General features: G+C 44.2%; 1 protein-coding gene across 1 annotated transcript in view; it reads left to right on the plus strand.

Moving 5' to 3' along the window:
- LOC103918675 (RNA-directed DNA polymerase from mobile element jockey-like) overlaps positions 1 to 11891 on the plus strand; it is a 23461-nt gene extending 11570 nt beyond the window's left edge. The window contains 3 exon segments of the mRNA XM_009326057.1: positions 10493 to 11669; positions 11672 to 11697; positions 11700 to 11891. Coding sequence (XP_009324332.1) covers positions 10493 to 11669; positions 11672 to 11697; positions 11700 to 11891 — 1395 coding nt within the window.
- The last annotated feature ends 815 nt before the right edge of the window (positions 11892 to 12706 follow it).

Below are 12706 nucleotides of genomic sequence, written 5' to 3' on the forward strand. Positions count from 1 at the left end.
GTGGGATGGATTGAGGTTCCCCTCCCCCGGCATCTCTAGTTTAAAGCCCTCTTCACCAGCTTGGCAAGCCTATGTCCCAAGATGCTCTTCCCCTTCTCTGACAGGACCCCATCAGCCCCCAGTAGACCAGGTTTCTCAAAGCAAGTCCCGTGGTCTAAGTAGCTGAATCCCTGGCTGTGGCACCAGCCCCATTTGTTGACTCGCCAGATTCGACTCGGCAAATGGGTGCCTCTGTACCTCTCAGAAGAGAGTCACCTACTACTATCACCCGTCGCCTTTTCTTAGTGGGGCTGGTTGTTATACGGGGGGCAGATTGGCCTGCATTACTCAGCTCCAGCGCTTCTCCTGGTGTGACAGGACTTTCCTCTTTGGCCTGCAGAGTGGTGAAGTGGTTCTGCAAGGGCACCTCAGGCTTCGAGGGAAGTCTCTTCCTCCTGCTGGTCCTTGCCTTTGCAACTGTCCATTCTGCTGCATTATTGGCCCCCCCGCTCCCCTTCGGTGCCGGTGGGGGAGTTTTTGGCTGTTTGGCCGTGGGCTATGGGTCTGCTGCAGACTGTGCTTGGAACCAGCTATCTAAGCTCCTTCTCTGCCTCCCTGATGTTACGCAGTCTTCTCATCGTGTCCTGCAGCTCAGCCACCTGCTGCAGGAAGTGGCAAAATGTGGATTATGATACAGGCCTTCCCTTGTCTTAGCCAAGCTGATCTCCAAGTTCTTTTTTCCTGTCTTAACTTATGACTGCAGTTTTTCATGGGAATCCTGAACAGATAAGATGAAAGAAAATGTGGAGAAAGGCCTATTTAAAATTAAGGCATGCTTTTTATCATTAAATGGCAAAATGTGGATTATGATACAGGCCTTCCCTTGTCTTAGCCAAGCTGATCTCCAAGTTCTTTTTTCCTGTCTTAACTTATGACTGCAGTTTTTCATGGGAATCCTGAACAGATAAGATGAAAGAAAATGTGGAGAAAGGCCTATTTAAAATTAAGGCATGCTTTTTATCATTAAATCTTAAAAAAGGCTGCCTGTAATCATATGGTGTTCTCTCAAAGCAAATAACTTTGACCAAGAAATTTGGCTTATTCTGTCCTGTAGAGCAGCCAAAGGAGAGGTAATATTTACCAGATTTGATGTGAGAGATCAGTAGGAATGCAAATAGAGTAGTCCTTCAAAAGACACCATAGTCAGAGCAATCATCCTGCAGCTTTGACAAATTTACTAACATCTGTTCTGGTGCTATTTCTGCTGTACAGACCTACCATTAACCATGGAGAGGAAAGGGTTTTAATTAAATGAGCAGATTGACATGTTAAACTTTTATAAGGTCGTGCCATCTGGGTGGGTTATATTTGCAATTCTCTCCACAGCTTCTTAGATTTAGGGTATACTTCAGCGATGCCCTGGTTATTCTCAGGAAGATGCACTGGCCCTAGAGCACTGGGGTCACTAAGCCAAAGTGTCAGGCTGTAAGTATTTGTAACAAGGTGTATATTGCAGCATCTCATTTCTGAGCTGCATAATTTTTCTTTTACGATTTTGGTTTTGCTGTTAGGTCTTGTTTTACTACGCATTGCTACCTAGTGCTAGCCACAACTGCTACTGTAGATTTCAGGTAGCACAAGGTATATGAAAATTATTTATTTACTGTAACTAAACCTCAGTCAATAGATAGTCAGTATGGGCCACACATTAAGAAATGTTTAAGACGTGCCTTAACCAAGGCCACGTTGCTGACTCTGTGTCTTGGCCAGCTGCTCCCGTTCCTCAGGGTGGAAGAACGGTGTGGCTGGTGGAGGAGGCAAAGTCTGATGCTGGGGAGCTACTGCCAACAAGAGACTGCATTTTAACTGGCAGTCTAGTATGGGAGGCTGTGCAGGAGCCACCTGTGCAGCTGTTGCTGTGCAGACAGATGACTGTCCACTGGTACAGCCACTATTGGTGAGGGTTTCAGATAGGCCAGAACAGCCATGAAACAGCGGTGAATAAAAAAACCACATTGTTTATTCCCTACTAGCAATGTGTTGCTGGGTTCGTACAAAATAGTCAGCTCAAGAGAAGACTGCTCTTAATTCAGATCGAAATTGGTAAGTAAGATTTTGCAGTGCTTTAAATGCATAATGTGCTGAGTGTATTCAGCTTATGCTTTAGTGTTTGTCATCCCTTCAACTCATAATAGATTAGAGCAGGGTGTTTAATATGATGAGATGCGGCTATAAATAAAAGGCTTTTTTATAGGTTCAGAGAAAATCTTTATACAGTTTAATTGCGTAGACAGGTTCAATTCCCAGGAAGGCCAAGAGGGAAATCAATTGATAATTTTAACCCAGAATCAATTTTATTTAAGTTTTCGAAATGTGCTGATCCAACTTTTTCATGTAACAGTGTTTCTGCTGAAGTAGCAAGCACATTGTGGCTGGTGTATTACTTGAATTGGTCTCCCCCTTATACAGAGCTGAAGTAGATGGTGAACAGATGAAGCCTTTTGGGAGCCGGTACTGCTATGCTGGTGTTGACCTATTTAAGCTCAGGTAACTACCTATCTGTCTGCCAACACTCTTATCTCTGATTGAGATCATCTTTCTGCTGCAATATATGAGCTGATGCTAAAAGATGCTGTCGCAAAATGCTGCCTGCTTCCTGCCTTTTCAGCTGCAGGATGGTGTCTCAAAAGTTGCGGGAACCTCAAGGAAAGGATTTGTCAGGACTTGAAGATATTTAAATGTCTGAAAAGGTCTGAACGGCTGCATGGGAGGCTATGGATAAAATCTAGTAGTCTGGGTAGACTGCAAGAAAACAGCTTCAGAATCTCTGTCTTCCCTGATAATGGTACTTGGTAAAAATAATAACTTTTGCTTTAGTTTTTATGTATCCAGTTTCTTCAAAATACAGGAACTAGGTTGTCTTTGACTAGCTAGGCCACCTTTTACCCATGAGGTAGCAGCTTCCTGGCAAATGCCCACGACTTGCACTGTGTTTTGTCTCGGTTTTTGTGTAAACACTGTAACCACAGGAATTTGTTGAGCTGTTTCAGTTTGTTTGAAGGAAGGATATCAACTAATACAGGTGTGTTCGTAAATCGTGATGATGCCAGACTGTAGCTCATCTAGTACATGGAAGGACACTGGGGTTTTTTAAGTGCTGTTAGTCTGGCTGTAATGCCATGCCTGTGTAGACATTTTGTCTGGATAGGCTTTAAAAAGAAAGCAATATGTGCATCAAATGAAGAAGTCATGTGCTACCAGATGTAGGTATAAAGCCATGGAAGAGGGTAGAGAAGGATACCTTTATAAGGTATAAGCAAAATAAGGGAAATTTATGCTTCTGATAGCAAATGCACATCTGCAGTTTGGAACATGCTGCATTAGTAGTATTAATGAGAAATTAATGTATGCTTTTGAAGTACTCTTACTCCAGTTGAAATTATTTAAAGGATTTTTACAGGACATAATATATCCTGTGCATCATACTGTGTCTGAAGGTTGCCCCGCACTGTACAACTGCACCCGCTGGAAAAGTTTTCGTTATTTATTCTTCAGTAAATAGTACTGGCTGCTTCCAAATGTTATTAAACAGTTATGTCTCCTGGTGTGATAGTGTGTAGGATATAGATACGTATAGAATACCTGAGCCAAGACTTTGTGGGTGATTGTGTGTATGTTGTGTGTCACATGGGGAGAAGGATCCTCCTTAATAGACTTGCATTTGATTTTGCTTAGTTCCTCAAAGTTCCCAACATGCTTGTAATAGACACAGGTGCACATAGGATACAGCAGCCTTCAGGGTGTTTCAGCTTCTTGGCACTCTGTAAGGATTACATGTTTGGGGTGAAAGGGAAAGGAAATTGTGCTTTATCTCCTTGGAAAAGTGTGTAATTGAGGGGAGTATAGAAAATGGTTATCCAAACAGTGTAAGACCATGCTGAGCTTGGAAGTATGTTGGATTGGTTCAGGGGTGATTATAGTATAAAGAGTCACATTCCTGTTTCCCAGAGGAGGAAGCGAAACTGCATCTTGTGTTCATGTCCACAGGCGTTGCAGTGAACCTGCTGCACAGGTCAGGGAAGCACAGCGTGGTGGAAGGCTCTAACGAGCTCCGCCAAAGTAAAAAGCCCATAAATATCATCGGAGCTGTGAATCTATCCCCAAGCCCCTGTGTGTAAAACAGATCCTTCACAGAGTGCTGACAACAAGCCTAGATGTTTTCTGACAGGGCTCTGCTCTCAGCATGTTTTGATCCTGCCCTTTGGAAGATACTCATAACTTCTTTCTTCTCTAGCCTGGACTGACCAAGAAATTAGGGGGTTTTGAGTAGCTGCTAAAAGTTGTGCAGCGAGTGTGACAGCTCAGCTCCAACATCCAGCAAAAATGGGCTGTTCAGGTAGGAGGCTCTTTAGAGTGGTAAATTCTGGGATTCCTCAGGGATGCCCACCCCATACTGCAGCTGAGCAAGCCAAATTGGAAATAAGATCATGGCTATCCCCTGTGTTCACTGCAGAACAGGGGTGTGTCTGCTGAGGGCATCTGTACCCTGGGCAAAGCAAATATGTAATTTATTATTTTTAGCCTAGTTAGCAATGGAGCAGCAGTGGTAGAGTGAGTAGTGGCAATGGCTAGGGAATGAATGCATTACATTTCTGTTCCTGGAGCTGCCCCTCTCAGGTCTGTTTTAGATATTTCACTGTTGCCTCATTACATTTGTTTTGCTATCTGTGCAAAGGGGATAAAACTATTTATCCGCTTACTGCAGCCTAGAGGAGTAGTCTGTTTATGTTGATGTAACTCCTTTCTCAAACATATTTTATTGGCATTAGCCGTAGGAATAACTGTTCTCTTGTCTTAGTCCCCGGAAGACAGTAGTTAATACCCAGTAGACCCTTATTATTTTAGGATATACCTATGAGGGATATGGAAAATGAGTATTCGCTACTCTTCTTTTGTCTCTGCTTATAAACTGCACAAAAGCCCTTTTGTGGACAGAAGCAAGATTTCTTCCTTCTTACTGTTTTCCCTTGACCCTTTCTCAAAGTTAGAGCAACACAAAGTACAGAAATTTAGCTTTACCTTCCAGCTTGCTCTTGATTCTGTGTTTTTGGAATAACCTACTGATCCTAGCTGTCAAGTTGCAGCTGATGTGTCTGTGTGTGAGTTGGGAAATGGTGGTGCATAGCTAATTCTTGCCCCGTCACTGCTGTCCTCTCCTGGAAGCTTTGGAATAAATACAAGCTTGCATTACTCCCTGCCCTAATGGGAAAGGAACAGTGTTTGATCCCCTGACAGAGACCAAGTTACACAGGATAAGACAGGTCTCTTCTGGGATCGATGCTGTAATTTAGGAGAACTATCAGGGTCCATATCGGTGATTTGTGTATTATTAATATTTTATAAATTAGCTGTAAGTCACAATTTTCTGTAGGACCTTTGAAGGTCCCACAGATGATACAAAAAGACAAAGCACTTTTGAGGAAGCGTATTTTCATCCTCTCAGCAAAACAGCGGCTATCAGCATATAATTTAACATAGCCCAGCAGAAATGATAGTATTGCCAAGTGTGTCTGAGATTCCGCAGGTAACAGAAAGAATACCCAGAAGTTTTAAGAGAGCAGAGACTCAGTATGTCTCTTCTTCTGTTAAGTCTTTCTGTCCAAAACAAGAAGAAAGCACAGGACAAAGTCAGAGTCTATCCTCCACATGTGCCCTGCCCTTGGCCTCTTTTATTGAGCTGGGTATCAGAGGTGCTATTGATTACAGTCATTTTTACGGTGACGTTTCTCCAGCAGCAACGGGAGGGAAACCACCATCTCGTTTCATTGGAGCTGCTTCACAGGTGTCAGGCTGTGGCAGGTTTCAATCATTTCAGACCAGAGTTGTGTTTGAACTGATGACCCAGGAGGGAACAGCTTTAAAGAGTTGGATTCATAACTGTGGTATTGCAGATGAACTGTACAAGCCTGGTGGCACATGTCACTGAGCTGATGAAAAAATTGGTGGGAAACAAACCCTGTGACTTGCAGGATGTGCTGTCTGTGTTTCCCAAAGGCAAAGAGTTTGAGAAGTTTTGTTTTCCATGTAAGCGCAAGTAATGTGCTTTTCTGGCTCACCTAGAGCATTATTTTTCATCGTCAAACCTCAAAACGATGTTCATCTTCAGAACCTCTGTTTATTTCCTGATTTCCTCTCTGGATTTGAAACCAAGACTGCTGTTACCAGCATTTCACTGTGATGCAGAGGGAGACACAGGTGGAACAAGCATATGGCCACTTCTTAGCATATATATGACTTGATTTTGCTTAAGCATATGAGATACCAAAGTCCATACTTGGTTATGACAGACAAGATGTTAATGGCACATGTAAACAAAGTGCCAAGTTACTACTACAGAGAATATACTGGAGTATCCATCTTGTCTCATGTGCTCTCCTTGGCTCAAAGTTGACATGATTGTGTAATAAGTTTTGAACCCACATCTAAACTTTCTGAATTCCCCATTTAATTAGTAATTTTTTGTTTACTCATTTTTTCTAAACCAAGCAAATAACAGCTGGTGTTTGCTTATGTCAGGAAGACAGATGCATCACACAAACACCATACTTTCCCAGCATCAAAACTGAAAGTGAGTTGATGACTGAAGTGCAATGTGCGTATAAATTTGTATTTATAAACCTGTGCGTTTCAAATGTAACAAACGGATATAAAAGGAAGATGGAAAATATGTTGTCCTTATGGATTACAATAGCACAATAATTTTTTTTCTGATGTTTTCTTCCAGACCTGCTATAATATTTTCCATGTCTCCCGTTCCCCTTAGGAGTAAGCTCTTTGAAAAGTAGCGTGTTTTGGCAATTCCTTCGTGTGACCTAGCTCCTGGAGAGGGTTTCTCTAAGCTGCAAAGCAGAACAGCAGCCAAAAATGTAATTGGGCAAGTTAAATGGTTGTGCAGCTGAGAGCCCTTCACATGGTACAGCTGGTAGAAGCTTCCATGAGAAGATATCGGCATGTCATATTCAGAGTCATTTGGGCATCCCTGCAGGCTGCGTGAATATAACCAACTGGAACCCCAAATGCACAAACATGCAGAGAAAGGCTCGTTTCTTACATATCAGCTGAATTGGATTTGAACTGCAGTGAAGTTGGAAGGAAATGGAGGAAAGCACTCGGGAAGATTTATTCCTGTGTTAGAATATGCAAAACCAGATGCTGCATCTGTACCTCATAGGAAGTAATTTTTCTGCCTGATCACATTTTCTGTGATTGTAATCTCGTCTCCCTCTTCATATGTCCTTTAGTTTGCAGTTATGGTTGTGCATGTGACTGAATTTTCACCTACCCATGGAATGTGTATAGCACAGTTTTATCCAGCAGAGTAATCGAAAGAACAGTTCAGCTTCTCATAGGAACATCTAGTAATGCCTATCATCGTAATGGTGCTTTTAGTAATTTTGAGAGCCAAGCTGACAGCTTAACTTTCAATAGAGATTGTTTTATTGATAATGAGAGACTTGGTAAAGTGGAGGGCAGACCCAAATCTGGACATCCCTACATTTTCTAGGAGCTTTTAGAATCATAGAATCATAGAATCATTAAGGTTGGAAGAGACCTCCAAGATCATCGAGTCCAACCGTCAACCCAACACCACCATGCCCACTAAACCATGTCTCTAAGCACCTCATCTACCCGTCTTTTAAATACTTCCAGGGATGGGGACTCAACCACTTCCCTGGGCAGCCTGTTCCAATGTTTAACCACTCTTTCAGTAAAGAGATTTTTCCTCACATCCAATCTAAACCTCCCCTGGCACAACTTGAGGCCATTTCCTCTCGTCCTATCGCCAGTTACATGGGAAAAGAGACCAACACCCACCTCGCTACAACCTCCTTTCAGGTAGTTGTAGAGCATGATAAGGTCTCCCCTCAGCCTCCTTTTCTCCAGGCTAAACAACCCCAGCTCCCTCAGCCGCTCCTCATAAGACTTCTTCTCCAGACCCCTCACTAGCCTTGTTGCCCTTCTCTGGACACGTTCCAACATCTCAACATCCTTCTTGTAGTGAGGGGCCCAAAACTGAACACAGTATTCGAGGTGCGGCCTCACCAGTGCCGAGTACAGGGGCACGATCACTTCCCTGCTCCTGCTGGCCACACTATTTCTGATACAGAAATTTAACAAAGAACCCAAAGTGTTGTTGTCACACTAAATTCCCTAAACAGTTGGGGATTGATGGGCATTTTAAAGATTGCCCTCAGTAGTATTCTGTGAGTACCTACACTGCTTAGCTGTCTTCCTTCATACCTCATTCTTTAATATATATGTGATCATATTATTAAATATATGTCATAAAACACAAGGGATATGCTGTACAGCTAAATTTACATTAGTGTATGATCCTTACAATTCACATTTCTGGGTGCTGCTGCCTTTTCGCATAGGTGTAGTCCAGCTGGCATCTCTGAAAATGATCCTGCCTTAAACTACTAAAACTGAAGGGAGGAGGAGGCTCAAGTCCCATTTAAGCATGCACTATGAAAAAAAATTGCTGAAGTCACATGAAGTATTAAAAATAATCCCAGTGTGCTCAGTTACAGTCTCTCCAATAATAACGAAGGATCTTTTCATTGGGATGTTGGAATGTGAAGCAAATACTTTAAGCGGCAGACCCCGGACCTTAGAGGCAGAGCAGAAATTACTAAGCAGTTTGTTTCATCAGGTAAGAAATGTAATTTATTGCTGGTGATGGTACTAGGGAAGAAAGCAAAATGTCCGGCAAAACAGTCCCCCTCATCTCGGCCAGCCGGCAGGAGAGGAAAACTTGTTAAACAGTCTGGACGCAGGAAGCTGCAGTCAGGATCGTGACATTTGCAGGCAGCAAAGTTGATAAGTTTCCCATCTCCCTGTCCCTCCCCTTGTTCCCTGCCCACCTACACACACAGCTGCTCCCTGCCCAGGCGGCCCTGGTGTCAACCAACATCCAAAAACTTCAGGAATGCAGCCCCACAGTGCTGTGGCCAGTGCTGGGGCAGAAACAGAAACGTGCTGATTACAAAACATAGCTCTAAATATTCCCTGGTGGAACAGAGAGCAGAAGTGTGAGACAACAAAGGGAACAGAGGGAGATTTCTTGCCTTTTCCATGAACTGTAGGAAAGGTGGAAGGCTATTTATAGTGTAATTTTTATTGAGGGAATTCAGAAGTTGAGAAGCCTGATCTTCGATGTAGTGCACCTTGTGAGGCTCTTGACTTGCTTAGGTGAAATGTGTAATTCACCATTCACACACAGAAACGGTGTTTATCTGCATGAATTGCTGTGCTTGATAAGGAGCCATAACTCCCGTGCTTCAGAAACTATTTTTAAAAAGCCCTACCCTCCAAAAAGGCTCAGGTAGCCTGTGTGTAACTCACTCTTGCCTTTACACAGTGTGAAGACTCAAGGTTGTGATTTGGACACTGAATAGGTTTTAAGCATTAGTTGTGCGCTTGTTGGGGGTTTTTTGAGTTACCAGACCAGTCCTTCAGAATATGGAATTATGTTCTGTATCATGCTTTACACTTTTCACCAGTGATTAAGCTTCTTTTTGGTGGTATTATCTCCCATAAATCATGCTCCCACAATATCTACCTTATTCCCTATGTGTAAGTACGCACACCCAATTAGAAAACTGTTGGGGAATAAAAGCAGCATTGCTGAGCTACCCACATCAAATTGCAGAGTCCACTTTCCTAAGGATTCCAATATGACTTTGCGATGTTAATGGCTCATTCTGTTGCTTTTGATAGTTTTGCAGGTGGGCAAATTGAGGCATCATAGCAAATAGAAGTAATAACTTCTAAATTTGTACTGGGAGCAGCAATTGTGGTGATCATTTGCATTCAGAGTCTTCACCTTTGAGCCCTGGGCAGAGCAAGTGGCCAGGGAGCTCTGCAGGCTCACAGCACGGCTTTTCCCTGGGCTTCTTCAGTGCTCTCCCAAGCCCAGCTGATTCACTTAGGTGTAGTAACAGAGAGGATTCAGGCTAACCCTGACTTGTAATGAGGAATCCTACAGCACGAAGCTTTAGAGGTTTTGTCTCAAACAGTTAAAAAAATGACCACTGTTTTCCAGGGTATTGTTGGACCCAGGAGGTGACTGTCGTTCTTGCTCATATACTTTTGACCAAACTGCTGTAGACTTATGGGCTGGCTCCCAACCAAATTCATCTTTGGATGAATTTGGACAGGCTGGAGAGGGTCCAGAGAAGGGCCACAAAGATGATCAAAGTCTGTCCCACCACTGTATGGGACCACCATACTCTGAGGGATTTAGGTGGATGTTCAGAAGGAATTTTCTCAGGAGGACAGAGAGGTTTAACCTCAGCATTTCCAATGACAGATGCCGCATACTTGCTGTGATGTGGTTTACCTGTCTGCAGGGCAGTGGCAGTAGCAATCTTGTTGCAAGTTCAGCAGTGAACTTCTCTAAATCTTGGCAACCATGGTCCTGTATTTCCAGTCTTCTTTCCCTGTGTAGTGTCAGCCAACGTCTGACTCCTTGGGCAGTGGCTGCCTGTTGAATACTTATATCACTGGCCCACTGTTAAACAGGAGAGGTGAATTAGTCACCAACAACGCTGAAAAGGCAGAGGTTCTCAACACCTTCTTCACTTCTGTCTTTACCAGTACTGTTGGGCCCCAGGCTTTGGGAACAAAAATCCAGGTTGATGCAAACATAGACCCACCGTCAGTGAGGGAAGAGTTGGTATGTGAACTATTACAGGATCTTGACCCCTACAAATTGATAGGCCCTGACAATGTCCACCTGAGGGTGTTAAGAGAGCTGGCTGATGTCCTTGTGAGGCTGCTCTCCATAATCTTTGAGAAGTCGTGGAGATCGGGGGACATCCCAGAAGACTGGAAGAAGGCTAGTGTCACCCCCACCTACAAGAAGGGGCTTAAAGGAGGATCCAGGAAATCCATCAGTCGTACTTCAGTCCCTGGGAAAGTTATGGAACGAATCCCCCTGGGGGCTATCACGAGTCAAATGAAGCACGTGATTGGGAAAAGCCAGCATGGATTCACCAAGGGCAAATTGTGCTTGACAAACTCGATCGCCTTCTACGACGAAGTAACCTGCTTGGTTGATGTAGGGCGAGCGGTGGGCATTGTCTACCTGGATTTCTCCAAGGCTTTCGATACGGCTTCCCACAGCCTCCTCCTAGAGAAACTGATGCGTTACGGTCTAGACAAGTGGCCCGTGCAGTGAGTGGGGAACTGGCTGACGGGCTGCACCCGGAGGGTGGTGGTAAATAGCTCCTTTTCAAACCGGCAACCTGTTACAAGTGGGGTCCCCCAGGGGTCGATATTGGGCCCAACGCTGTTTAATATCTTCATAAGTGATCTGGATGATGGGATCAAGTGTACCCTGATGAAGTTTGCATATAATACCAAACTGAGTGGGGAAGCGGACACTTTGGAAGGGAGAGCCACCCTGCAGGAAGACCTGGATAGGCTGGAAGAGTGGGCTAACGAGAACCTTATGAAGTTCGACAGAGACAAATGTAAGGTCTTGCACCTGGGAAAACATAATCCAGGAGTGCAGCACAGGCTGGGATCTACCCGGCTGGGGAGCAGCTCTGTGGAAAGGGACCAGGGGGTCCTGGTGGACAAGCAGCTCAATATGAGTGAACAATGTGCTGCTGCGGCAAAAAAGTCAACGGGATACTGAGTTGCATCAATAAAGGGGCATCACCAGCAGAGATAAAGAAGTCATTATCCCACTCTACTCAGCGCTTGTCAGGCCACACCTGGAATACTGTGCTCAGTTTTGGTCCCCGCTATACAAAAGAGATGTGGACAGGCTGGAGGGGGTCCAGAGAAGGGCCACAAAGATGATCAAAGGATGGGAAGCCTGCCACGTGAGGAAAGGCTGAGAGAACTGGGTTCGTTCAGCCTTGAGAAAAGAAGGCTTAGGGGAGACGTCATCACCACGTTCCAGTATTTAAAGGGTGGCTACAAAGAAGATGGAGACTCCCTCTTTTACAAGGAGTCACTTGGAAAAGATGAGGGGTAATGGGTGCAAGTTACTCCTGGGGAGATTCTGATTGGACACAAGAGGAAAATTTTTCACAATGAGAACAATCAGCCACTGGAATAATCTCCCCAGGGAAGTGGTGGATTCCCCAACACTGGACACTTTTAAGATTCAGCTGGACAGGGTGCTGGGCCGTCTTGTCTGGACAGTGCTTTTGCCAAGAAAGGTTGGACCAGATGATCCTTGAGGTCCCTTCCAACCTGGTATTCTGTGATTCTATGATCACTCCATAGATGAATGCACTGCAGGAGAAGCAGCTGCAGAAAACTGGCTGCTCAGGCCTGGGGAACAGGTAATGTTTGTAGCTCTCTCATTGCCCCTGTGACCGGGTAGACAGTTGTGAATTACTGAGGAAAACAATATTGAGTCTTGCTCAACATGACTGCAAGAGGCTGTGACCTAGGGCTGAGTTCATATTAATGGCAGTGTTCCCCTTGATTTTGGTAGGGGAAGGAGCTGCTGTGTAGCGCCAGAGTATGATGTATTGGGAGGGGAATATTCCCCTCCTCTGGTGACTTCACTGGGTGCAGCTGCTCCTCAAATGTGTTTCGAAGTAGCTTCTCATTAGGATCAACTCATGGGAAGTAACAGATGGTGAAGTGAGGCTAAATTAGTGAGAACTTTGTGCTCTGTTAATGTTCTTTCTCTCTACTA

This window comes from Pygoscelis adeliae, unplaced genomic scaffold (genome assembly GCF_000699105.1).
Source record: "Pygoscelis adeliae isolate BGI_AS28 unplaced genomic scaffold, ASM69910v1 Scaffold610, whole genome shotgun sequence".
NCBI lineage: Eukaryota > Metazoa > Chordata > Aves > Sphenisciformes > Spheniscidae > Pygoscelis > Pygoscelis adeliae.